General features: G+C 51.4%; 8 protein-coding genes across 8 annotated transcripts; 4 read left to right on the top strand and 4 right to left on the bottom strand.

Annotated features, from left to right (window-relative positions):
• Positions 1 to 364: 364 nt before the first annotated feature.
• On the bottom strand, positions 365 to 2,571 carry N7459_008368 (uncharacterized protein; the record flags this gene model as incomplete). Its single annotated transcript, XM_056947536.1, has 4 exons — positions 365 to 1,053; positions 1,113 to 1,369; positions 1,433 to 1,717; positions 1,994 to 2,571. The coding sequence occupies 4 exons, from the start codon at positions 2,569 to 2,571 to the stop codon at positions 365 to 367; spliced, it is 1,809 nt and encodes a 602-aa protein (XP_056797046.1).
• Positions 2,572 to 4,599: 2,028 nt separating this feature from the next.
• On the top strand, positions 4,600 to 6,503 carry N7459_008367 (uncharacterized protein; the record flags this gene model as incomplete). The annotated part of the gene is made up of 3 exons (XM_056947535.1): positions 4,600 to 4,615; positions 4,743 to 5,528; positions 5,614 to 6,503. 3 exons carry the CDS (start codon positions 4,600 to 4,602, stop codon positions 6,501 to 6,503), a joined length of 1,692 nt encoding a protein of 563 aa, XP_056797045.1.
• A 1,272-nt stretch (positions 6,504 to 7,775) lies between these two features.
• Positions 7,776 to 8,558, top strand: N7459_008366 (uncharacterized protein; the record flags this gene model as incomplete). Its single annotated transcript, XM_056947534.1, has 1 exon — positions 7,776 to 8,558. One exon carries the CDS (start codon positions 7,776 to 7,778, stop codon positions 8,556 to 8,558), a length of 783 nt encoding a protein of 260 aa, XP_056797044.1.
• Positions 8,559 to 8,983: 425 nt separating this feature from the next.
• N7459_008365 (uncharacterized protein) lies at positions 8,984 to 10,686 on the bottom strand (the record flags this gene model as incomplete). Its single annotated transcript, XM_056947533.1, has 3 exons — positions 8,984 to 10,213; positions 10,327 to 10,511; positions 10,578 to 10,686. The coding sequence occupies 3 exons, from the start codon at positions 10,684 to 10,686 to the stop codon at positions 8,984 to 8,986; spliced, it is 1,524 nt and encodes a 507-aa protein (XP_056797043.1).
• A 1,904-nt stretch (positions 10,687 to 12,590) lies between these two features.
• N7459_008364 (uncharacterized protein) lies at positions 12,591 to 14,703 on the top strand (the record flags this gene model as incomplete). Its single annotated transcript, XM_056947532.1, has 2 exons — positions 12,591 to 12,635; positions 12,685 to 14,703. 2 exons carry the CDS (start codon positions 12,591 to 12,593, stop codon positions 14,701 to 14,703), a joined length of 2,064 nt encoding a protein of 687 aa, XP_056797042.1.
• Positions 14,704 to 15,221: 518 nt separating this feature from the next.
• N7459_008363 (phosphotransferase family protein) lies at positions 15,222 to 17,011 on the bottom strand (the record flags this gene model as incomplete). The annotated part of the gene is made up of 3 exons (XM_056947531.1): positions 15,222 to 16,175; positions 16,247 to 16,835; positions 16,902 to 17,011. The coding sequence occupies 3 exons, from the start codon at positions 17,009 to 17,011 to the stop codon at positions 15,222 to 15,224; spliced, it is 1,653 nt and encodes a 550-aa protein (XP_056797041.1).
• Positions 17,012 to 17,576: 565 nt separating this feature from the next.
• On the top strand, positions 17,577 to 18,524 carry N7459_008362 (kinase-like protein; the record flags this gene model as incomplete). The annotated part of the gene is made up of 1 exon (XM_056947530.1): positions 17,577 to 18,524. One exon carries the CDS (start codon positions 17,577 to 17,579, stop codon positions 18,522 to 18,524), a length of 948 nt encoding a protein of 315 aa, XP_056797040.1.
• A 3,360-nt stretch (positions 18,525 to 21,884) lies between these two features.
• Positions 21,885 to 23,018, bottom strand: N7459_008361 (uncharacterized protein; the record flags this gene model as incomplete). Its single annotated transcript, XM_056947529.1, has 1 exon — positions 21,885 to 23,018. One exon carries the CDS (start codon positions 23,016 to 23,018, stop codon positions 21,885 to 21,887), a length of 1,134 nt encoding a protein of 377 aa, XP_056797039.1.
• Positions 23,019 to 23,130: the final 112 nt, after the last annotated feature.

Raw genomic sequence — 23,130 nt, 5'->3', positions numbered from 1 at the left:
AAGATAAGCAATACCGGAAAAGGACCGAAGAGGAGCAAGCCGAGCTTTACAATGAATTTATAAGGAAAGCATGAAACTCAAATAACCTTGAAAAGCCAGCGAACAGTTAAAAAAGATCCCGGGAGACAGGCGCAACGTGATTAACCATTACCATCCTCGTTCTCCAGTATGATGATTCGATGATTCGTGACGCCGGACCGATGTGAAGGTAAAAGAAAGCAGACGCCTGCAGACGCAGTTCTAATGTACAACGGGCGACAAGAGCAGAAGATGAAACAGGGGTATCGTATGAGAAGTAGCAGGTGGACAGGAGAGAGAGCAACAGACAGAGGAGCAGATCCACGTGTTGGTGACACGGCAGCAGCTACCGCTCCCCGTACTTGCCGAATTGTTGCTGCCACTTGAGCAGGTGACGGGTGAGCACGTCCATCATCTCCACGCTGCTGAGGTCTTTAAAGTCCTTTTCGTGGGTTGTCGGGGCATCGCCGTCGCCATCGGTAGTGGCCGGTGCAGACTCGCCGCCGTCGCTCACGGTGGACGTCATGGCGTTGTCGATCTGGTCGACCACGCCCTTCAAGAGCAGGCCATGGGTGCGGTCGCCGTTGCCCGTAGGCGTGGAGGAATTCTCGCTAGCAACGGCCATTTCTACCTGCATCCGCGAGATGAATTCCAAGATGGCCGCCACGCGACGCTTCATCTCGTTCATCGTTGTGCGCTGCGGATGCATATGTCGAGGCTTACTCGGCCGCCCAGTATCTCCACCATTAATATGTGTGCCATTAGCACTGCTGTATCCCACTCTCGGTGAGTCGGCACCGACGTCGTGGGATTGCCCACGGCGCGGCGACTCGGTGCCAATGCCGTTCATTTCCCGATCCTTGGTGTATTGATTTCGCCCCACACGGCCTCGTCGAGCAGGCGGCCGCCCGGATTTGCGCGTCGAAGGTCGCACTGGAGTCGGTTCTTGGGGAGTTGGTGTGTTGGGACTTGCTTGGGATGGCTCCGGCTCAACCGGCGCTGGTTTTGTGGGAGATCCAATTTCATGCTCGGATTCTAAGACGCAGTATCAGCAACTGAACAATTTCACCTGCGGCGCGGTAGGAAAAACTCACCATCTCCTTTGCGCCGGCTCGCTCTGTCTTTTCGTCGATTTCCAGTCTCGGGAGCCTCAATCTCTCCCTCATTAGTGTCCTCGACCGGCTCCTTGTCGCGCTGCCCTCGAGAAGCAGCTCTCTGCCTCCTGGTCCCGTTCGTTGCCTTCGATTTGGACTCGTCCTCAGATGGAGGCTGAGATACGGAGTTACTGTGCTTCGATGCAGCGACGGGAGACGGGGACGTGGTTCGCGGGCGTTTGGAGCCCTGTCTGTTTCTGGAGATGCCATGTCAGTTACAATCTCGCCCCGAAAACTGAATCGAGCCCAGGAGTACGCACGTTTCGCTTTCGCTTCGACTTCGCTTACCCCTCCGGGTGGCTGTATCGTCGGGGATGCTTTTAGTATCTTCTTTGCTTTCTTCAATTGCTCTTCGGATGAGCTCTTCTTCGTGGTAAGCAGCGTCGCGGCTGTTCATTGTCGACCGCCGCTTCGGATTGGAAGCGCCTTCGCTGTTCCGCGATTTGGGATCTCCTGAGCGGCGGGAAGTATCTCGGGAGGAGGCTCGGGAGGATGGTGCAGGCGACGACGCAGGCGCAATGGGAAGGTAGGTGGAGGAGCGCTGTCTGCGGGGTTGTCAGCATGGCCATTATCAAGAGAGCAGAAAACACCGCCATAACGTTAATGGATGGGAGGGTAGAAACAGAAGGCCTAGCTATGGCTGCTAGAGCCCAGGGAATGGTTGCATTCTCGCCGACAAGAAGCGAGGATCACCTCTCCAGCTGCCACGGATAGCACGAACGAGCGAGGTCGCCTCGAGCAAATTCGAAACGCAACCAACAAAAAGATTGAGAAGCAGGATGACAAAAATGGCTTGCGAAAAAAGGGTTGCTCAGACTTACCCATTGGATTCACCCCGAATTCTGTGCAAATCCTTTCGACACTCTTCGCAGAAATATTCGTCGGGGCTCGTTTCCTCGTCCATGATGCCCACACAGCCACCGTGTTGCCACACCTTGCATGAGTCGCATTGAATGAACATGCTCCCAATGTCATCAGACACCAGATCAGACGAATCAGTAGGTGGATGACCCGACTCTGGCTTGACGGCGCCGCGACCGACAGCTTCGCGACGCGATGGAGGCAAGCCGGGGTACTCCTGCTGCCCACACAAGCATCGAGTTATTTCCTCCTCTTCATCATCTTCGGGGTCTTCGTCATCGTCCTCTCGGGGAGGTTCGTTGTCGTCGCGGGTGCGCTGGCGCTGGCGCGTGTGTGGGAGGTCGGCTCTCGAGCCGTTTTCAGCATCGTCGATGGACTGGGAGCGATGACCGGAGGAGCCAGTAGGAGAAGCATTTTTATGGTTTGAGCGAGTGCTCCTCTCACGAGTGAGGGACACGGAGGAGCCGGAGGAGTTGGTGTGTGGGAGGGCAGGGGAGGGCTGGGTGGTGCGAGCTCGAGAGGAGCGACGAGGCGTCATGGTGGCGAAGCGCCTCAGAGGAATGGAAAACCGCGGTGGGCAATTCCTTTAGAGAGTATTGCCTGAAATAGGACGATTTCTGCAGACTGTGACGAGTGGTGAGGCGTGGTGTCGAGCAGTGTCAAGCACCGCCTCGAGCAGAACCGGTTGCGAGGGAGCTCTCGCGCGCGATTGAGAGCTCCTTCTGGAAGAAGGAGAGCAAGACAAAGGCGAATCGCAGTTGGAACTGAAGCAAGGCGTCACAAGGCTCAGAAGAGAGCCCGATGACTACATAGTCTGGGGAGCAGGCAAGATTGGCGGGGGTTGCAGCAGAGGGAAGAGAAGGAGAAAAGCGCCGGAACGGGACTCCAAAAGATCCAACCGTCCTTCCCCGCTCTCGACGCCTCTTCGACGCGCGAGCCATTTTTTGCCGTTGCCGCCCTTCCCCCTTCTTTCCCCTTCACTCTCCATCTTCCATTTGACATTGCGTTGCTACCTGGCTATCTACTACCGGAAGCTAGCTGGGAATTCTCGTTTTCACCCCTTCTCAACCTCTCCCGTTGTAAGGGCTAGTCCGGACGCCCTCCGGTCGTCTCCCCTCTTCCCCCCTCGTCTTGGGAGCACTGGCAAAGTGAGTTCTTGATCCATGTCCGGTATGACATAGAGTCGTGCATAGTCCTGAATTCCATACCCCGGCGCCATTTCTCCGACACGCGAGACCCGACAGTGGAACCCAGTTGCAGGACGGACAGTTCCATGGAGTGGGGGAATAATATTTCGATGCACGGAACAACTGCGAATTGATGCGAATGCTGCCCTGGGTCCACCGGCACAGTCTCGATTGTTTCCTTCTCGATGGTTTTCTACCTGACGCATAGGCAGATCCTGGCGGGCATTGCGGTTGTTCCACCAGATCTTCTTTCTGCGCAGTTAATGCCCGCCCCCCTTCGAGAACCTGAACGTAACAAATCGAGTCCATCCGCCCAACAACTTTCCTCTCGCGGGGCAATTCATATAGCGTGGCATATTGGCGGTCCTGGTGGCTATACAAGCTTTCGTCTTCATGCCCCTGGGGAACCCAAGCTGTTTCGGCAAGGTAGTGCCTTCCACAGCCTGTCATGCAGGTACGGTGCGGCTGGTCAGGCTCCGCCGTCACTGAAGTCGTAAGCTGTCGTAGAGCTTGCGTACTCCTATACTCGCCCATTTACTCTTTCACACCGTCTAGCCAACCATCTAGTTCATGGCTGCTGCCCCAATTGTTGCAGCGGCCGGGGGAAAGAGTAAGCAGAACAGAGGACCGGCTCGGCTCCGACAGCGGGTCCCTATAAGGAATGTCAAGAAATGTCAGCCGCAACACAAGACCAATCTCCTTTCCAAGTGCAGTCATGACCGGCAGTGAGCAATGGATGAGATAAGAATGAAAGTCATGTCCAACGACAAGTCGCCTGCAGTAATACGGCTGAGAAAGCCAGTCGGGTTTGGGTGTCCACGGTTGCCCAAAGCGGCTAGCGTGCACCGTTCCGAACTCCCGTGACTTGCTGGTCTTTCGCTTCACATCTCAACCCCTCCGCATCGTCATTCTATTGTTCTCCGGCTCTTGCCTGGCTTGATCGGCTCTCTGCTGTGCTTGAGCCGTTTGACTGGTTGAAATTCTTGCTACCCCGCCCACTCCTCCTACTGCAACTCCGTGTTGTGCCCGTGCTGATTAATAGCACTGATTGTGGGTGGGTTCTCATTCCTCCCTGCTGCTTGTGGAACGCCGAGGTAGACACGCCAGCCATGGGAATGTTCTTTTATGAAGTCCTGACACCTGGTTTCTCTTGGCTTTCTCTCGTATGACTGAGCCGGGCCTGACTGACGTCTTCCTGAACCTGAATAGTTTCCAAAACCCCATTTCCCCCCAGCCTATCCAGTTTCACTTTTATAGTACTGGTCCACCCACAACAAAGTCGGCGGAGGGGGAAAGGATAAGAGGAAACGGGCTGGCATACTTCGTTCCACACGTTATCAACGGCTGTGGTTGAGGTCGAGCGTTTGAGAACTTGCATGATGACTGCTACTTTGAGTATGTCGACTCGAAAAGGGAGCTCCTGGTCGAGCCAGATTTCAGATGGTCTGGCAGGCCCCGAAGCTTGACAAGCTACAAACATCTGCGGGTTACTCAGTTACTGACGTGGTGTGCACTCGTGTAGACGGGACGTTCAACTCGGCCCCTGACACGCCCTCCCCCGTCTACCCCGATCGTCTGATTCGTCCTCTCCCCAAACGGACCCTACGCTCTCGCCTGTCCACCGACGCGGCCGATACCATCCTGTACCCTCCAACGCCTCCGGCGTCTCAGATATTCTACGGGGTCTCCGCAGACTCGGAGGAGGCGGTCAATGACTCCAAAGTCTACGTGCAGCAGACCATCGAGGCAGACAGACACGAGCTAACCCCCGAGGCTGACTCCCACCATAATTTTGAGAATTCCGTGGAGCTAGACAGCGGAGACGAAGATGGACCGGTAGTGGTACGCCGCAGTGCTGGTTTTCAGGGATCTTTGTCACCGGTTTCAAGTACGCACCCTCCAGGGTCCTCCGGGAAAGACGGAGTCCCCAAGGCCTCGGCTGGTCCCGATGGTTATGACGCTTTTGAGAACACGAACAACAAAAAGAAACGAAAAATCCCCACACCTGGCAACATTGGTGGTCATCACTCAGCGTTGTCGCCCGAGTTTGCGAGCATGGGCTTGGCCAGTTCAAACCCTCCGCCGCCGGCGGTTGGCGATGGGGCCACGGGGACATATTATGGGAATGGCAACCCGGCTTCACCGCTGGGAAGTGGGATATCTGGCTCGGGCAGAGGCCGCCTTGGGCGGAGCTCCACTCGCAGTAATAGCGGACGTAACCCGCTGTCTGCGAATGCCCAGAACGCATGGATGAATGGCCGGACCCCGAGTCGGCGGGATGGGCTGATGTCATCCCCTGGGCCGTCCGGTAAGTGCTTCAAGGTCCATTTTTCGACTCGAGTAAGGACCGGCGTGTACTGATCCTTGACCAGGCGATTCCACATCCGACCAAGGAATAATTTCGACCGCCATTGCGAATGCCGCGACCCTCTCCTCATCACCTCGAGGTCCCAGCAATGTCAGCCTGCTGGAACAGGAGAACACTACTCCGACCAAGACACAATTTACTTTTACCTGCGAGTCAGACTCGTCGAAAGGCATGGCCATGCAGCGGAACCCATACCCCGTTCCCCACCGCTCACCCACGTCCCCGCTTGCCACCACTACCGCCAACTCGCGAGGCTTTTCTACGCAGGGCACGCAGACAAGCCCCAACATGAACCAGCAAGTTCCACCGGGCTCACAGCCACCGGGTGCGCCAGGCGATCAAGCTGCCGTGGGTCGCAAAAAGAAGCGCTCCCCGAGTAGCATCTATGCCATGGCTGCGCGCCAGCGTAAAATTCAGCAGCAGTACACGAACATTCACCATCCACCGAGCATGGAGGATATCTGGATTTGCGAATTTTGTGAATACGAGAGCATCTTTGGTCGTCCCCCGGAGGCATTGATTCGACAGTATGAAATCAAAGACCGAAAGGAGCGGAAGCGGCTTGCCGAGAAGAAGCGGCTCCTGGAGAAAGCGAAGATGAAGGGACGCAAGGCAAAGAAGGCACCTAAGAACGCATCAAAGAATGCGCCGGGCCACCAAGGTGGCTATCAGCAGGGCTATGACCGTGCCTCGGTCGATCACTCCTCTGCCGCCGGGTCTGGCCTTCATGACGACGAATATCTAGGCCATGAAGATGATTATGAGGAGGAGCCTGGGCCCATCCCAGCGCCAGACCCTGTGTCGCCAACAGAACTCAAACCACCCCTGCCGCCAGCAAGCAACCATCCCAAGCTCGCTGCAACGGCGGGGAATGTTAAGGGCCCTGCAGATGCCGGGGCCAGCCGACCGGCCTGAAACGGCGTTCGTTGACGCGTGAGAGAACGCGTCGGCTTTTCGGTTTGTGTCATCGGCGTCCGGGATTGGGTATTATGAGTTTTGCATGGCAATCCCCTCTCAAGCATTTTAGGCGAGCATGGGATCGAGCAGGTTTCCATATGAGGGTCTGTAACCATAATGACAGAGAGCCAAGTCGAGCAATGTGCATAACTGAAATCATTTCAAGTGTTGACTGAAATCGTAGTAGTGGTTGTAGGTGGCAAGTTGTGTTTTAGGCCAAGCGTGAAGTCGAAGTTAGGGCATTTCCCACCGTTTCTGTTTCTTTGTCCAGGACGGCCCTCTGCTAGACTCCTATTCTTAGTGATAGATCCAGTCCCGCTCTTGCACTCTTTGAAACAGCCCTGTTTGGCCTCACCAAATTAACCCGGTTGACTTGATTGGCTCTCCGCTGTCGTCGACTCGTCGCGCTGAAACGACAATCCGCGGGCGTTGGCGCGCGCGAAGTGAAGCGCCGCCCCGCTCTATAGTTCTCACTCTCCAGCGGCCTTCCATCTGGAGTCCATTCGCGCCCGCTCCCGTGTTTCGCCAGCTTTACTGCTACCTGGGGTCATTTTTATCCTGACGCACAGATAGTCTGTTTCAGTTTTCTTTCGTTGCTCACCGTTTGGTGGAGGAGCGAGGACCATAACCAGCACTGTGGAGCTCCAGTTCGAGCCGCTCGGCTCTGAAAGAACAAGACAGTTTCATCTTGGACTGGGCAAGCCAAAAAATAGAATCATGGCTCAGCTTCCTCCATCCCATGCAGGAAACTTCAGAATGACAGCTTCGAGCTTGTCTATAAAGCATCTGGGACAGCCCGGGAGAGTTGATGAAACCAGCAACGACTTCCCTTCTTTGTCTCAATCGTCCCCGTTTTGTTTCTGCTTCTATTTTCTTCCTCTTCTTCTCTCTTTGTTTGACACGATAGATACCTGGCTTCTTTCTTTGTGCCCAGCTGCTGCATCATCCTGGTTGATGACTGGCCGTGTTGCTTAGGGCTTCCTGTTTTACCTTCTCATTTGGCACCCAGGTTGCCACATCGCCATTGAATACGCACATTCACTTTGTTATACGGTCCAGCATTCCGTCTCGACGACTATATCTTGCGCTGTGCGCATCTGTGCCATCAGATCGAGACTCACACATTCCATCTGACGTCCACACCTCTCGACCTGCATTTCATACAAAAAAAAACACCCTTCAAACCAAATCCCTAATAACCATAAACGAAAAGAAAAGCCGACGCCCCCGATGTCATTTGTCGCAGTCCCTCTCCTCAAATTCGGCTTCAACAAAGCCAAGCAGCACCGCGAGAAGAAGAAGCAACAGCAGCAATTCCAAGACGCCGCTGCCGCCGGCTATCCCAACCAATATCCCCAACAGCCCTACCCAATGGCCGAATACCCACCAGGCGTCGCACCGGGGGCAAACATCCAGTTCGCTCCGCCCGCACCCCCAGTCGAACCCGCCAGCAAAGGCACCAAGCTCGTGTCGATGTTCGTCTCGGCGCTGCGCTTCCTGCAGTTCGTCTTCGGGCTGACGGTGATCGGCCTGTACGGCACAGACGTGCGGCACGACCACCAGGACAAGGACTCGTGGAGCGCGAGGTGGGTGTACGCGCTGGTCGCGGCGTTCCTGGCGACCGCCACGGCGGCGGTGCACATGTGTCTGCCGTTCTGTATGCGCCGCGTCAACTACACGCCCAGCCCGGCGCTGCGGCTGCCGCAGTTCGTGTGGGAGTTTGTCCTGTGTATTCTGTGGCTGACTCTGTTTGGCATCTTCGGGAAGATGTATATCGGGGTGTATCCGAGCTCGGACTCGGATAGCAGCAAGCGGGATACTAGCTCGAGCGCGACCTCGGGGCTGGGCGATGCGTCGAAGATCAATCGCATGCGCCATGCGGTCTGGGTTGATCTGGTGAATCTGGTGATGTGGGTGTTCACAGCGTCGTGGGTGCTGCTGCGCTGGCTGAAGAGTCGCCGTGCTGCTGCTGGTTCGGTCATGGATGATGCTGAAAAGGGCGAGCAGATTTGAGTCTGGAAGGTCTGATTCTGGGTATTCCTGTATGAGGGAGACGGTGGCACAGGGCCAGAAGCAGACGACTAGCTGCATGTTGGGATTTTCCGTAGTTATTCGATCAGAGATCCATGGTGTTGGGGAGTTTGTTGATTTCGGACGGTTCTTGTCTGTTTTGTGTCGAGTTTTATTCCAAGCATTTCCAATGTCTGATTTTCTACGTGAATCGGGGTCCCGGGAGTTAGTGGAGTCAACACCGCGGCGAGGTCACAATATGACTGTCTACTTCAAGAGAAGAACCAAAGTTCATAATTGGCTCGTAGATCATTGAAAATTGAAATGACTGTCTAGACTATCCACTGTACATGTGGGTAGAAAAGGCAGTCCTAAACAACGCCCATGCTGATGCTCGTGATACTTTCCATCCGGATGCGGAGTTAGCCCTAATCAGCTGAAGCGATTTCATCAATATCCTCCTCCCCAATGAGAGTCGTCACATCGGAAAACCCCTGAAACGAATCACTTTGCGAAGGACGCGCTGGAAGAGATGTAAGGCCAGACGAGAGAAGGCTCGTAGTCGGCGGTCTCTCCGTGTCCACACTGTCCTCCTGGAATCTCTGTCGATATCCCTTCTCCACCAGCGGCTGCCTCGAGGGCTGCGGGTTCTGCAAGAAGTATTCATCCTGAAGCATCCAGTCACAAAGGTAATGCTGCTCCGGCAGCTCGCGCCAGGCGTTGTCGTTGAGGAACCATGGACGTGAAGGGAGAGAGACCCACTCCTTCGGCGGGTCGCTGTTGTTCAGGATGCAGAGTAGTTCGTTCTCCATGCTCGCTGGCATGGGAATGCGCTTCGCACCGTTCAGACCGGGGACGGCGGTTCCTTGTTCAGGCTTGGGTTCTGAGAGACTGGGGTCCTTGGGTTCAGCGCCGTGTTTTTCCTGATCTGGCGTGTTAGGGTCATCACTAACCGTCTGGATTTCCGGGTGGGGAATGCGTCTCGGGCGAGGGAGGTAGGGCTCGTGGACGAAGCTCTTGGGGCGCGGGAAAGGGCCGGTGTATTTGTGTCCGGGTCGGATGGGTAGAGCACCGTCGACGGAGGCCGAGTCGGAGTCGGTCCATGTGCCTACTTGGTCTTTTCTGTCCAGTCCAGTATCCGGCGGCGGTGCGAGAGATGTTTCCTTGATGTCCTCATCAAGACCGTACAATGGATCGAAGAGCTCGGCGGCTTTGGCTTCAACCGGCTTCGGTTCACCAGGTTTCGCTTCTCCGGGATCTGCCTTCTCGGGTTGAGTCTGCGGCGGCGAGGTTTTGGAGATCGTTGTCTGCGATGACTTGCGACGGTTAAATACCGGACGACGCCGGTAGCCTCGACCAGGTCGGTTAGCAGGAAAGATTGGTCTCTTTTGCGCTGGACGGAACGAAGGACTGGTCGGGGGGGAGTCATCCGAGAATATCGGACTTGGGGGCTTTGCCGGATTGCGAATACTTGCACCATCAGGCTTCTCGAGAAGAAGGCGTGTGGTCTTCTGTGGCTCACTTTGCGCATTGTGTGACTTCTTCAGGATAGACTGAAGGGGTGGCTGGACGGTAGTGACTGGCTGAGACTTGGAGTGGGTGTGGTGGATAGGTCTTGGAGACGCTCTGATACTGGGAGTGGGAGACATGCTGTTGGACTGCAGTGGAGATCAGATGGGTACCATGCCAGGCGACGTCCAAGTTCAAGAGGGAACAATGGAAACAGATGAAATCCAAAACATAGGAAACCGAGGAGATGCAGGCCACTTACCTCGTCGCACTTAGTCGTCGGCGGGATGTTGATAGGCTCAGACGCCGTAATTCCGGAAAGCAGACGGTCCAGGAACTGCACGTCAGTTTGAGCCAGGATGCGCCGACTGCTCCAGATTCTCCAGAAGAGATATTCAAGCCGCTGGTCTGTCTCATTCTCGCTTGCTTTCCGTGATGCAAAGAATACTGTTCAAGGCCGCGGGCTGTGTTAGTTTGATGACGAGGTTCAGTCACTCTGGACGCCGGGCATACCTTTCCAAAGGGTCTCGATCATCTTCCTGTCGAGTCTCACAGGCCCCAGCATGTCGGTGGGAGCTATCTGAGATACCGTCACCAAACCTGGCGCAATCTTGTTCTCCATGATGCAAAAGCCAAAGAGCCTTTCTGAATCGCTGTGAAAGCTTCAGAGAGCAATGAACAGGAATAAACACGTTCAACTTTGGAATGCCAGCCAGAGCTGGTGTCGCTCTGGGTTCTTCTGACAAATGACAAGCTGTTCAGGTAGTTGCTCTCAGAGGGAGAGAGAATGTGTGTGAGTGAGTGGATAGGATCTCGTGGTGACCTGGGAGTGTCTGGTCATTAGCTTGTGTTGGCGCAGAAATGAGAAAGCAGCCAAGATGTGAATAATGGATAACAAAACACCAAGTAGTGCAGATGACAGTACAGAGAAATTCCAAGCTCGCAGTCAATGAAAAGAGACTGGATTGACAAAACAACTCATCGGCACTCTAACGGGAAATGGGCAGCGCAGGAACTCGTAAGGGCCCAGAATTGGCCTGAGCAACGATCCCTTCCTATGGCAGCCAAGAAGACCTGAGAAAGTGGAATAAAGAGAGAAGAGAGTAAACCATGCAAAGCAATCTGGGTGTCTAGGTAGATTCCAATGTCAAACGTACTTGATCACAGCAAAGTATCGGCGGTCAGTGGAACCGCGGTCGAGATGGCACTGGAGATGCCAACACGTCGACCAAATGTAATAACTGAGCAGAGTGACGCAGTAATGCCAGGCTTCTTTCCCCAGATTATCAGATTGAGCGCACATGAACAAAGGGTCGCATCAAGCTCCTGTCATCATTGCGGGGGTTTGGACTGGTTTCTCTCGTATTGACAGGCGACATGGGAGTCAGTATAAGCAGTCGGGCATCGAGGAAGCATCAATATCATTTGCCTTCATTGAATTTCCGGGCGCAGACTGGCGCCATGACAAACATGGAGCGAACGCCTCATCGCATTCCTACTCGCTTGCCCCTTGCTACGTCGGTGGCAGGGATGGACAGGCCTATCGGCTAGAAACGGGCTATGAGAAACCGGGGACAGGGAATTCCACCATATTTGGAAAGTTATTGACAAGATCTGAGAGGAAATACTTGGATCGCATAGTACACACAATCTGAGGGTAGAAGAAGTCCACCGGCACAGTTGCATTTTCACTCTGCCAATGATTTGCGTGCAAGCTGGACACCTCAATTCAGGGAAGCTTCAGTCAAGAGCGAGCGGATCCTAGTCCCCCTTGATATCCCCGCAGTGGTCTCCAGTAGTGAGTAGTGATACGTAGTATGCCCTTGAATTATCCTTCAATTTGCCAAAACTACCCATGCCCAGGATTGATCCGCGTTGCGAGCAAATAGTGTCCCAAGCCAATCAGAATGCCGGATCCGAAGGAATTTCTGTGGTACATGCATCCAGCAATAGTGCTTGATGCCCTTTCCTGATAGCTACTTCTTACCAGGTACATTCCTTTATAGGTAGACTTATCTATTGATACTTCAACGAATATTTAAAGTAGATCGAATATGCCGAGAGTGCCAATGTCCTGACCACACAAAATACTGGAGCCCCTTAATACAAAAGCCAAATTTGATATACCTGATATATTCAAATTGTCCATACTAGAGCCTACAAACCTGGCCTGAAGGATAGACATCTCTCTAGGCTGAGTTCAATGATCAACAATCCGATTCTAATCCCGCCAAATCGCATTTTTGCTTCCTTCGTCTATGCGAAACAGACACACCGTCGCTTACTGTTGTGTAAGTGCCAGTCCATCTAATGATACGTAACAGCCCAAGTGGTTTCCAAGAAAATCCATTCGAGCGATAATAGTGCTTTTCATGTAGCTTGCATATAGCACAAGCAATTATGGTCGAATAGCGGCCCATCACCTGACTCCCTGCAGGGCTGACGACAAACTGCAGCTCTTTCTTCAGCCCGACCACTTCCTTGCTTCCTTTTTTCTCTCATTGTCTGGCTTTCGTTCCACCAAACATGAACAGTCTACCCCCAGAAATTCTACATACGATATGCCACCATGTATGTTACCCGATCTAATCCATGGCATTTATACTGATCCCGAGCATAGATATGGAACTCGCGCCCTGCAAGTCTGCATGCTCTCGGCAAGGCAAGCCGCACTCTGTATCATGCGACTAGACCTTTTATATGCAGGACGCTTGTCCTCACGTTTGAAGACAATGCCAGCCTTGAACGAGCTCTTGACCGAGTCATGACCTCAGCTATCAGGAACTACTATCTGAAATACACACGGCGCCTCGACATCTACTGCCTGCACTCGGACCAAAAGTGGTGGGTGGGCTGGGAGGTCTTAGGATTGCATCCATTCAGACATAATGATCTCAACTACGATGAGCTTGCCGAGGAGGTGGTTCCATGGGCTTCGACGTTGGACTCACCGAATTGGCAACGACTGGCAGAGTTTATTGGTCAGCTTGAATGTCTGACAGAGCTACATTACGCCGTGAAGAACCAGTTCCCAAAGAGCGTGCTTGACATCCTCCATCAACAACACTCGGCTTGCAAGCTCAGCATCCATACATTCCAGTTCTCGAATCCGCATGACCCTGAGAGGGATCCTTACGATATGGAACTTATTCAGTCACCATGCCTTTATTCAATACAGAGTATCTCCGACGGCTGGGATGGTGACGAAAGAGATGACTACCATTATGAGGCAATATGTCGAGCCGTGTCTATTGCACCAAACCTCAAACATGTTCAGATGCGAAGACAGAAGAAACCAGGCTTTCCAGAGCACCGATTCCATCAACGTCGGCGCAGAGCTAAGTGGCAGGGATTTGCCACACTACATAGAATCTTCCATATGGGCAACTTGGAATCACTGGCTTTTTCACCGCTATTCCCTCTGTGCACTATCACAGAAGAGGCGCTGAATCAGTGGAGCCTACACACGAACTTTTCAAGGCTTCGGTCCCTCAACCTGGGTAACATTTACAATGAAAAAATCGCCGAGACAGTCTCCACACGCTTCTCATTTGACAGCCTGGAAAAGTTGACTCTTGGTCTCCATCCCAGTTCCATGCCTCCATTCTTCTCAATTTCAAGTTATGAAGACAAAATCACCGCCATGTTTGACACTCTCCGACCCTTGTCGCATCTGAGACTTGAGGGGCACTTCAATATGCTTTTACTTCAAAGTATATTTGCTCGCCATGGTAGCACTTTGCAGGGTCTGATGCTCCTCCCACGCAGGAACAATATTGACTACCCCCCGAGCTTTCTGATTTTCACTGCCGACAATATATCCAGTATTGCCAGTCTCTGTCCCTTGGTGCAGGAGCTACACATCGAGGTGCCACGCTCTGTGGGGAACGCCGCTGAGGTGCATATTTATGAGGCCCTGGCAAGGTTCCCCCAGCTTGAGACCCTCCGACTAGATCTCGGTTCTTATCACATACCGCCATCAATAGGTTCAGGGCCTTCTCCATTTGATGAGGAGCTCTTCCCGCTGCTGCCTGGCATGCCACCCCTTCCTGCAGGCCCCAAGAACTATGCCATATTGTGGCGGCTGGTCAACTGCACGATAGATGAACATTTGTCTCGTGCGATATGGGATATCATCTCATCGAAGCAAGGTTCGGGAAAGCTTCAATGTTTGAAACTCTGCCCCATGCCCAATGGCATTTCTGATATACTGCCTCTCGATACCATTCCTCGAATGGGACGCCAAGTCGATCTATCGACTGCCACCAACAATTTTGACAAGTCGCTACATCCCTGGACAGGCAAAATGGAAGACCCGCTGCTCTCATATACTGTCACGACAACCTCCAGCGAGCATGAGCATCCAGTTGTGCACGCTACTGCCGAGGGAAGACACCCCCAAATTGACATCTTCCAGAGCAATCGCCACTTTGAATTGCGCCGCACGCCTTTCCGAGCCCTAGAATGGCTGGACCGGGTATTCGAGCGCCTTTGGCCCGGGCGCCCCGAGCATCGGGGCTGGCGATCGCAGTGGCTGGACCAACCCCTACAGCGAGGCATAATCCATCAGCTGGCTAGTAAATCCCAGAGTTCGGACGTGAAAACGACAGTAGCTGGGCAAGACCTGCTGTACTGCTGAAGAGAAAGGAGAGTCCCTGGAATTTCGATAAAGCCATAGGGCACTGTAAAGCTCAGCACAAGGATATTCGTACAACACCACCTCTTGAGTCACAGTATCGGAGAAGGCTGCAATTTTGCGTATAAGGGGAAGATGGGAAATGCCACTGAATCATTACAGGATCCTCCTACAGTAAACGGGATGTCCCTTGTGACCCAAGTGTTGCTTGGGCCTGGTTCCAAGTCTCTTCCAGTATTCCACAGTTTGGTAAATGGGTAACTGGCCACGAGTGATGGACTTTGCAGCTGCTTGGATTATATTGCTCACTGCAGTAAGTAAATTTTTAGCCACTGGCGCATCATTGGCTCGGAGGTCACTCTGGGGTGTGTTGGAGGTTTGTTTGTAGACGGCTGGTGTAGCATGAGGTACTCTTCATGGGTGGATGTTGCGGGTGGGTGGTGTTGTTGACTGGGGTGGAAGAGACTGTAGGAATGTCATGTCTAATTTATTAAGATAAATAGCTGAGTTGTTCAAATATATCACGAATTTTCTTCATGATCATTGAAAGGAAAATGATGACGGACCGCAGTCTTCTCCATCTCAGTACTTGAATGTTCCATCAAACCATCTTTGATGCTCTGGATCACAGCACTGCACCGTTCAAGCTCATCCTCATTGGAAACCCAGCCAAGGGCATCTGTCCCGATTAGAGCCCTCATCTCGTCTAGTTCCCGTAGCTTCTCCTGTTCTTGACGATAATCCTCCGAACATTTCCGTATCTCTTCCTCAGAAAAGTGAACCGGACACTCAACAGGACTCGTCTGTGCTCCTTCATCCAGCAATATAGGCCAATTCTTGAGGACCTGCAATATAGTATACTTCAACGAAACGGAGTCCCCTTCCCAGGGAGCCTGTGCATGATGAAAAAGCTTCGCTCGAAGCATACAGTTCTCGGTCCTGATGGCATCAAAATGATCCGGCAGGGATTTCATCGTCAACGCAGCATAATAAAAGTGAACAATCCGCCTCCGCATCGTCTCTTGGACGGTCTGTTGTTCTTCATAGCTGAGTTGGTCAAAGTTTTCTGGCAATTTGACCTCTGGCTTAGATAACGCCTCAGACAATGGATCGCCCCAATTTTGAAAATGGTCGGGGATTCCAGCGCACAGACAGAGAGGCAAAATAACGGCATGTTGCCAGTCAATGATCCCTACCACGTCGTTGGAGGTATTCACCAGGATATTATTAGGTGAAAAGTCCGGATGACGAAGTGTCGGGCGAGACATGCGATGGCCAGATGGGACGTCGAGGTGAGGCGCTAGCTTTAAGTAATTGGTAAGGAGATGTTGGTACGGAATAGGTGAAAGGTTTTGGAACTGGTGTAGTTCTCGTAGGTATCTTTCGACGTGTAGTCGTGGTTTGCCAAATCTTTTACAGAACTCTATCTCACGCTTAGCGGGTGCTTTAAAGCATGCAGAAAAGATATTCCCTGACTCGAAGTCAATATTTCCCGAAAGAAAAAAAAAGCGCATCTGGATGGAGACTTACATGGCCCGCGGTCAACCTCTAGAGAGGCCCGTTCCTGATACCACCATTCATATTGTGCAGTTGGGCCAACGACGATGTCGTCCGAGACTGGGATAGCGTATTGTGAGCTGTCAAGATCACGGCGGTGATAAAGACTTCCGCTTGCCGGGAAGCGGATACTCATGAACTGTCTCTCTATATCAACAATCTGTCTCATTATTCTGACCCGGGTTTTGGTGTCCATGGAGAACCACTGGTCGCTCAGGGCTTTCCCTTCAAGTCTTTCAAGTAGAATATATTCAGTTCCAACGGCGTTTGTCTGATCTGGAGAATACGTAAGGACTTTGGGGACCGGGACCCCATGAGCACGCAAAAGTGTGAGTGTAGCAGCTTCACTGGCCACCGCATAATGTTTTGGAACAGTCGACCTGTAGGGAAGCCTTGCAAGAACTGCATATCTATCATTAAAGGTGATTTGCAAGACACGGTTGAAGCCCCCCTCGGCGAGTTTTGTGACCGAGGCGACGCTATTGAGGTGGCGGCCGACAGAATGGCAGGCCGCCCTTGCAAGAGCATCGACGTCGAATTGGATGCGGCGTTCGGCGCGGCGCAGCTTTTCGTTAAATCTGTTTTAACGCAGCAAGTCAGTTTATCGCAACTGACGTGTTCAGCAGCTAGCCGCCACGACTCACAAAAAGCGCCCAGAAGTGTACTCGAACAGATCAGGATTGCCACTCAAAGAAGACATCCTCCTGGGTAATGACGTCGAGGACCGACTGAAATATCTCGAAAAGTGTCGCATTTCAAGCGGATGGCTCTCAGTTTCAAGTGTACTCCAAAGCTGCTCTTATTATTTGATACCAGAGTACTTCCAAGGTTAACGGGTTCCAGCAACCTACTTGGAGTGGGCCAAGGCCTCGGATTCGGCAGCATTATAATTCCGACCTTCCAGTCCTATTGAGCTGCACCCGCTTATTAGACTAGGGATTTTCAAGTACGAGTTTGCTGACAGACTTGACTTGATTCCCCTAAGGTTGCTTGTATTCATGGTTATACTAATGGAAGACTTTGTCCGGCTCTGTCAACGCCTTTGGTCTTACTACGGGCAATCCACAGTTCGTATTTCATACCGAATTCTTATTGGCTTATTCTGATACTAGCTTACAGCACTGACATTGACATCAGCCAATAAAAGATTCCATGTACAGTCTCACCGTGTTTCTATCCTGTAAAGTACTCAGGTCGGAACGCGACGAACTCCTGATGGCTACTTAAACTTGTCACGCTCAAGCATCCTGCCCGCCCGCGTGTCCTTCTTCTTATCCCTCTTAGTCTCCGAACTCCTCGTTTCGGATCGTTTTATCGCGATGACTTCCTGGCTCATTCCACGCTTCCTCCTGCCAAACTTTACATGGCAGGACAACAACATTCGACCTATCTCGAATCAACACATACCACCCACGCCCCGATTAACTCACCCCTGGCTTCGTCGCATTTGGGGCATCTTACATGACTACATCCAACTATTCTCTCAATCGTACTGTAGCTGGGTTGGAATCACCTTCGATAATCAAATTGCCCAGCTTCCGTTTGGCCTGGTTTTGAAATGGTCTGACGGCACCCGCCTCGAAGAAGTTCTGGCTATGCAAGTCGCCAGAGCAGCTGGTTTCCCGGTTCCACGAGTGATCAGTTACGGAGAACATCCTGATACGCCCCATGCGCCAGTCTCGATTCTGATGACTCGTATGCCTGGCGCAGAATTAGGCCAGGTATACGAGACACTGAGCAACGAGGACAAAAATTCAATATTGAGAGAGTTAAAAAGCTATTTGAAGGCTATGCGTGGGTGGCCAAATCCGTGGGGCAGTTCTCGAATCTGCTCTCTGGAGGGCACTGCGATTAGGAGTGTCCGTGTTCCTAACCACTTGGCTGGCCCATTTGAATCCGAGGAAGAATTCAACGAATATCTGATCCAGCCTTCATGGTCAGGTGGTTTCTCATCCGAGGCCGCATATAACAACGCACTCGATATCGCTAAAGGTATCAGGAAACTACCACACCGTATTGTCTTTAGCCACGGTGATCTAAAACCCCATAATATCCTGGTGAAAGACGGCAAAATCACAGGCTTTCTAGACTGGGAATCGGCAGGCTGGTATCCTGATTATTGGGATTTCACTACAGCACTAAGATTCGCCCGAGAGGACCTTTGGTGGTACAAGTTCGTCCTTGGACTTGGTGGTGATATGTTTCTGGCGGAACTGGATTGTGAACATGCCCTGACCTCTTTGACAAGTGCTTCCTATTACTGGTGAGCTTATGCTTGTATTCTTGGAAGTGAATTGTGTTAAGTGCTGTTTCCATGTTATTGCTCTACAATTTTTCACCTAGGGTCAGAATTTTGGTTTGTTTGATAGGTATAAATTGCAATTCATTCTTTACAGTAGAAATAGAATTTTGCAGCTAGAACCTGGCCACTCAGTGACGCACATTTTGCGTTTTGAGTCTGTCTTCCTTTCAAATATATATATGTCAAAGTTGCTTCTGACTTCAATTTCTCACAACTGTCATACACTCTTCGGTTACCTGGAGCCGCCGATATTCGCGAGCGAAAGGAAGCCTGCTCGACGAATCCATTAGTCAGATATAAGCTACCTATGTACCAGCTGCCTTATATAAGGTTCAAGGAAGTCAACATACTCAGAGTAATTAGAGTCCGCATAAAAACGAATTTGCGACTGGCCTCGGCTGAGCATTGCCTGCAGCGCTGTCGGCATGTGTATTTCCCCAATTCTTCACTTCATCTTCCAGCGCACTCAGGTCCGCACATTTCAAGATTTGGGCATTTTGCAAAAGAGCCAGCACCCAGAAAACCCAGACGCGGCAGGTGATGCCTGGAGTGTTCAGCTGGTGATCGTACGTCATGATCGTTTGATCAAGAGCGCCCTCCCATGCAACGGGGACATCAGCGATTCCAAAGAGCCCCACAAGGAGAAAGGATTTGAAAACCCCAGCCGTAGACCCATGGTCGGCGATCCAGCCACTTCCTTGTTGTTTGATATGATATTTTGTGCCACCTCGTCGAGTATGGCGATGGAAATAAAGGCCCCAGTGGAAATCATTTGGCGTTGGGGGATAACCCCTGATAAATAAAATGATATAAAGCCTATTGACTTTCAGGCTTGCCAGAGACATGTTACAAGAAGGATGGAGAATAGTATTGGAATAAAGAATTGTGTGCGTTGCTTGGTAGGAAGAATAGAATCTTGTGAATCTTTTATATCTTTGACCTCTCGGCCACTCCAACAATAGCGCCATAATGACCATAATACCTTGGCTCCAGAAATAGCTCGCAACAGATTGTAGGTGGCTATTAATAGTATTGTCAATGCACTACGGTGGTAAGCGCCTAGTGGCATACTCTGATAGACGATCGGACTTACGCTTCTGACCAGTTAGAAGACTAATTCCATGAATATTCGACTACCATATCTGAGATTATGGCGTGAATTCTCGAGTTTTGAAGCACGTGTCTAGATGTAAGTGTAATTCAGTGGTAATATTACGAATATGCTACTTAGTTGCGATCATACACAGTTAATAAGGTGAAAACGAGAGTCAGGTATAGGTCTTGACAGGCTCAGGCTTACTATGCGTGGCCCATTCTCAGGTATACCTAAGCGCTAACAGAAACTATGTACATATGTAGATATGCCGACTATCGGATGTGATAGCGCACGCATCTTGCCTTAGTCTCTGTTTCAGCAAGTATCAGTTATTTGGAGACGGTGACCCACAACAGAGTTGCTGGAACATCTATAGGGCAAGAAGCAGCTTGTGGGGTGAAGTGAGACTGGGCTATGTAGCACTGCTGACGAAAGCGATTATCCCACTAAACTAGCGTCTCTTTGCCGCTTCCCAAGAGACGATCCTGCTCGTAGTCTGTGACGAAAACCGGCGTCAAGAATCTTCCAAATCGCGCAGTCGCAATCATGATTCGGAGGATGTGACTCCAGAACCTAGCTCAGACGATTAGCCGTTATCATCCCCTTGGCGATCCCAAACAGCAGAGGGCTGTCGAGTGCTCACAAGGTTCTAAGTCAGCTGTGCACCCTTTGACATCTTTCGCCGGATCGCGTTTGAGATCTTGAGGCGTATTCACAAAATTGGCTTTGTGAATAGGGGTTGCCTGCCTTCCTCGCCGTTGCCAGCGGAAGATCTCAAAACTCATACAGCTCTAAGATCCTACACTGTTTGCGAATCCATAGCCAGTTCTCTGAGCCTCCATGTCATCGGGCTCGTTGTTACGGTGCGCTGTCATTCGGCAGTGATTCGGCACCGAGCTGCCGACCGGAGACTCCAAAGGATGCGTTATGCAGCACGCAGCATACATCATGCAAGCTGCACGCCGGCCGGATGTGATATATGGAGCGGGGAGTATGGATAGAATGTGATGCATCAGGAGAGTCTATCGGAATAGGGCGGAGGATGGAATTCTGGTTTACATACGGGCCTATTCCATGATGCAGTTATCTTCTTCTTCTCTTCCTTTCCCAAGGATTAGTTCGTTGAACCAATCATATCATCTCATTCCTTGCCTGATCCCATTAGCCATAACACCCGTAGTCGCCTTGACTGACGCGATGAGGGCCTTATAAGAGACGCTTTCACTTTGCCTAATCGCCCTTTCCATTTCTGCATAGGCTGCTCTTCTGAGCATCCACATTTGCGAGACAGATACGAAGGCGCCGCATGCTTTTTTGAAGATCCAATCTTATATTCAGATTCTAGACCAGCCACTTTTTCTCTGATTCCCTGGTGGTTCGCCGTGTAAAAGAATCGGTGCTCGTCGTCGTATATTCATTAGTCGAAACAAACCCCAGTGCTTGGCCAGCTGATTGAAGAGGTCAGACAGTAATAGTGCGGGGTTCCATCAATCGAGGGTCAATATTTGCCATATCAAATCGAGAGGAGGCGCGAATTTCGGTGCATTGTCGAGTCTCCGCTTCTATAGACGTCTCCCTAGAAGAACCGTCGATGTGGCTAAACTATGGCATTCGGGGAAGATGACATAGCTTAGGCTTGAGATTATATTTGTTTTCTGTACTGGCATGAGCCAAAACAAATGGTTATTTTGGCAAATATAGGAAAATATGATTGCCACAGGCCAGTTGCAGCTGATTCCGCCGTGTCCAGAGAGCAGATGTGAGTCGATGAGATGACGGCGAAGAAGATTTGGACCCTCAGAAGGAAATCTATGCGGAGGAGTTTCTGCCGCTTCTATCCTCGTCATTTCAGGGCATCAGGGTGCGAGACGCGTATCTCTAGTTTCTGTCGCAGACTTAGGGGGTGCCTAGGTATTAGGAAATGCGCATGATCTAGGAGTGGAGAGTTGTCGTTTGGCTAATAATATTTAACCAACCTACTTCTTTCATTGTGATTAAAATAAAAATGAACGAATAAATCGGCTTATTATTCTCGTCGATGATTTGTAATCGGGTTTCAGAGATAGCCAGCTGTTTTATCACCAGCTGCAAATCCTCTCTTGCCTGCTGAGCCGAATACTTTCAATAGGGATTACTACTATATATCTATTCTTGTTTAGAACTGGGCTGGGCTTCCACGAGACACTAGAGATAGTGACCAACCGAATATTTGATTACCTATCCCCGATTCTATCTAGCATCAAATGGCCACATCTTGTCTGCCTTTGCTACTGTCATGTCTTCGCCCCGAGACTCGGCTTCTTTGGCAGTCTGTATCCATTCATCATACGCTTCCCGATGAGCAACCCTCGCAGCGTCCCATGCATCATTCGGGATCCACCCGTCAGAATTTGTATCAAGGTTGTTTCTTAGCCATGACTTGAGCGCTTGCACGGCTTCAAAATCTTCATAGTCTCGAGCATGCTGCTTCAATTCTGCTTCTGTGGGAGAATATGGACATGAGCCCTCTAGCCCCAGTTCTGCCCAGCGAGCTGAAAGCTCAATTAACTCTTGGCGGACAGCGGCAGCGGAGTCTCTCCACGTTGTGTGACAGTAGTGGAAGAGTCGAAAAAGAGTCGGATCAAGTAACCTTGCAGGGCGGAGCTTAGGAATAAGGGCTGTCATGACCACATCATATGTTTGATAGCAGATAGATGCATCCTTCAACTCCCGTTTCTTTTGTGCAGAAATTTCTGAATCATTTTGTTCGTCCTCAACTGGATCTTCCCCAGGGACCCCCGGGATTGCAGCGAAATCAGGTGTCTCGTTGGCATAAATAAACGCGGGCTCAATGCTGGTTGATTGCCAATCTATTAGGCCAGTAATAATAGTTGGTTCTTCGGCTGAGACGTAGATATTCCCCTTGTGAAAATCCGGGTGAAGTAGAGCTGGTGTAGCAGCGTCTTCAATGCGTTTATCTTCAATCAACTTTCGCATCACCTCTCGACTGGTGTTCAATAGACGGATGTGATCTTGAATTGATCCTTGGAATGGCAAAACCTCGCGGCTATTGATGGCTTCTTTGGGCAAACGAGCGAAACCGGTATCTATCAGACCTCGACAATAACTCGCGAGATCTCTCCAAGGTCCGCAGTTGGGACTTGGGCCACGGTAAAGTTCATGCTCCCCCGGGTTTCGGTTCCAGAAAACTGGACTGCAATGTGGTCCCACACAGAAGCCCTGCTCGAAGGGAATTTTGGACTCCGAGTCTAGAGGCGCATCTGCGAAGTATAGACTACCACAGGCTGGGAAGTCTAGGGAAGCCATCTTTTTCATTGTCAATGACAGCGCTTTGGTGCATAGCATATGTTGTTCTGGGTTCATTTTATGCCACTCTTGATGTAATGGAACACCCGCCACATGCTCCTGGATAATGTATTCTGTTCCAATTGGATTGGAAGGATTATCGTCCCAGTCGAGAATTTTCGGTATCGGA

This window comes from Penicillium hispanicum (genome assembly GCF_028827665.1).
Source record: "Penicillium hispanicum strain IBT 35686 chromosome Unknown utg000007l_segment0_segment0, whole genome shotgun sequence".
Classification (NCBI taxonomy): domain Eukaryota; kingdom Fungi; phylum Ascomycota; class Eurotiomycetes; order Eurotiales; family Aspergillaceae; genus Penicillium; species Penicillium hispanicum.
Note: the sequence above shows the minus strand (reverse complement) of the source record. Positions and strands in the feature narration are given on the sequence as shown.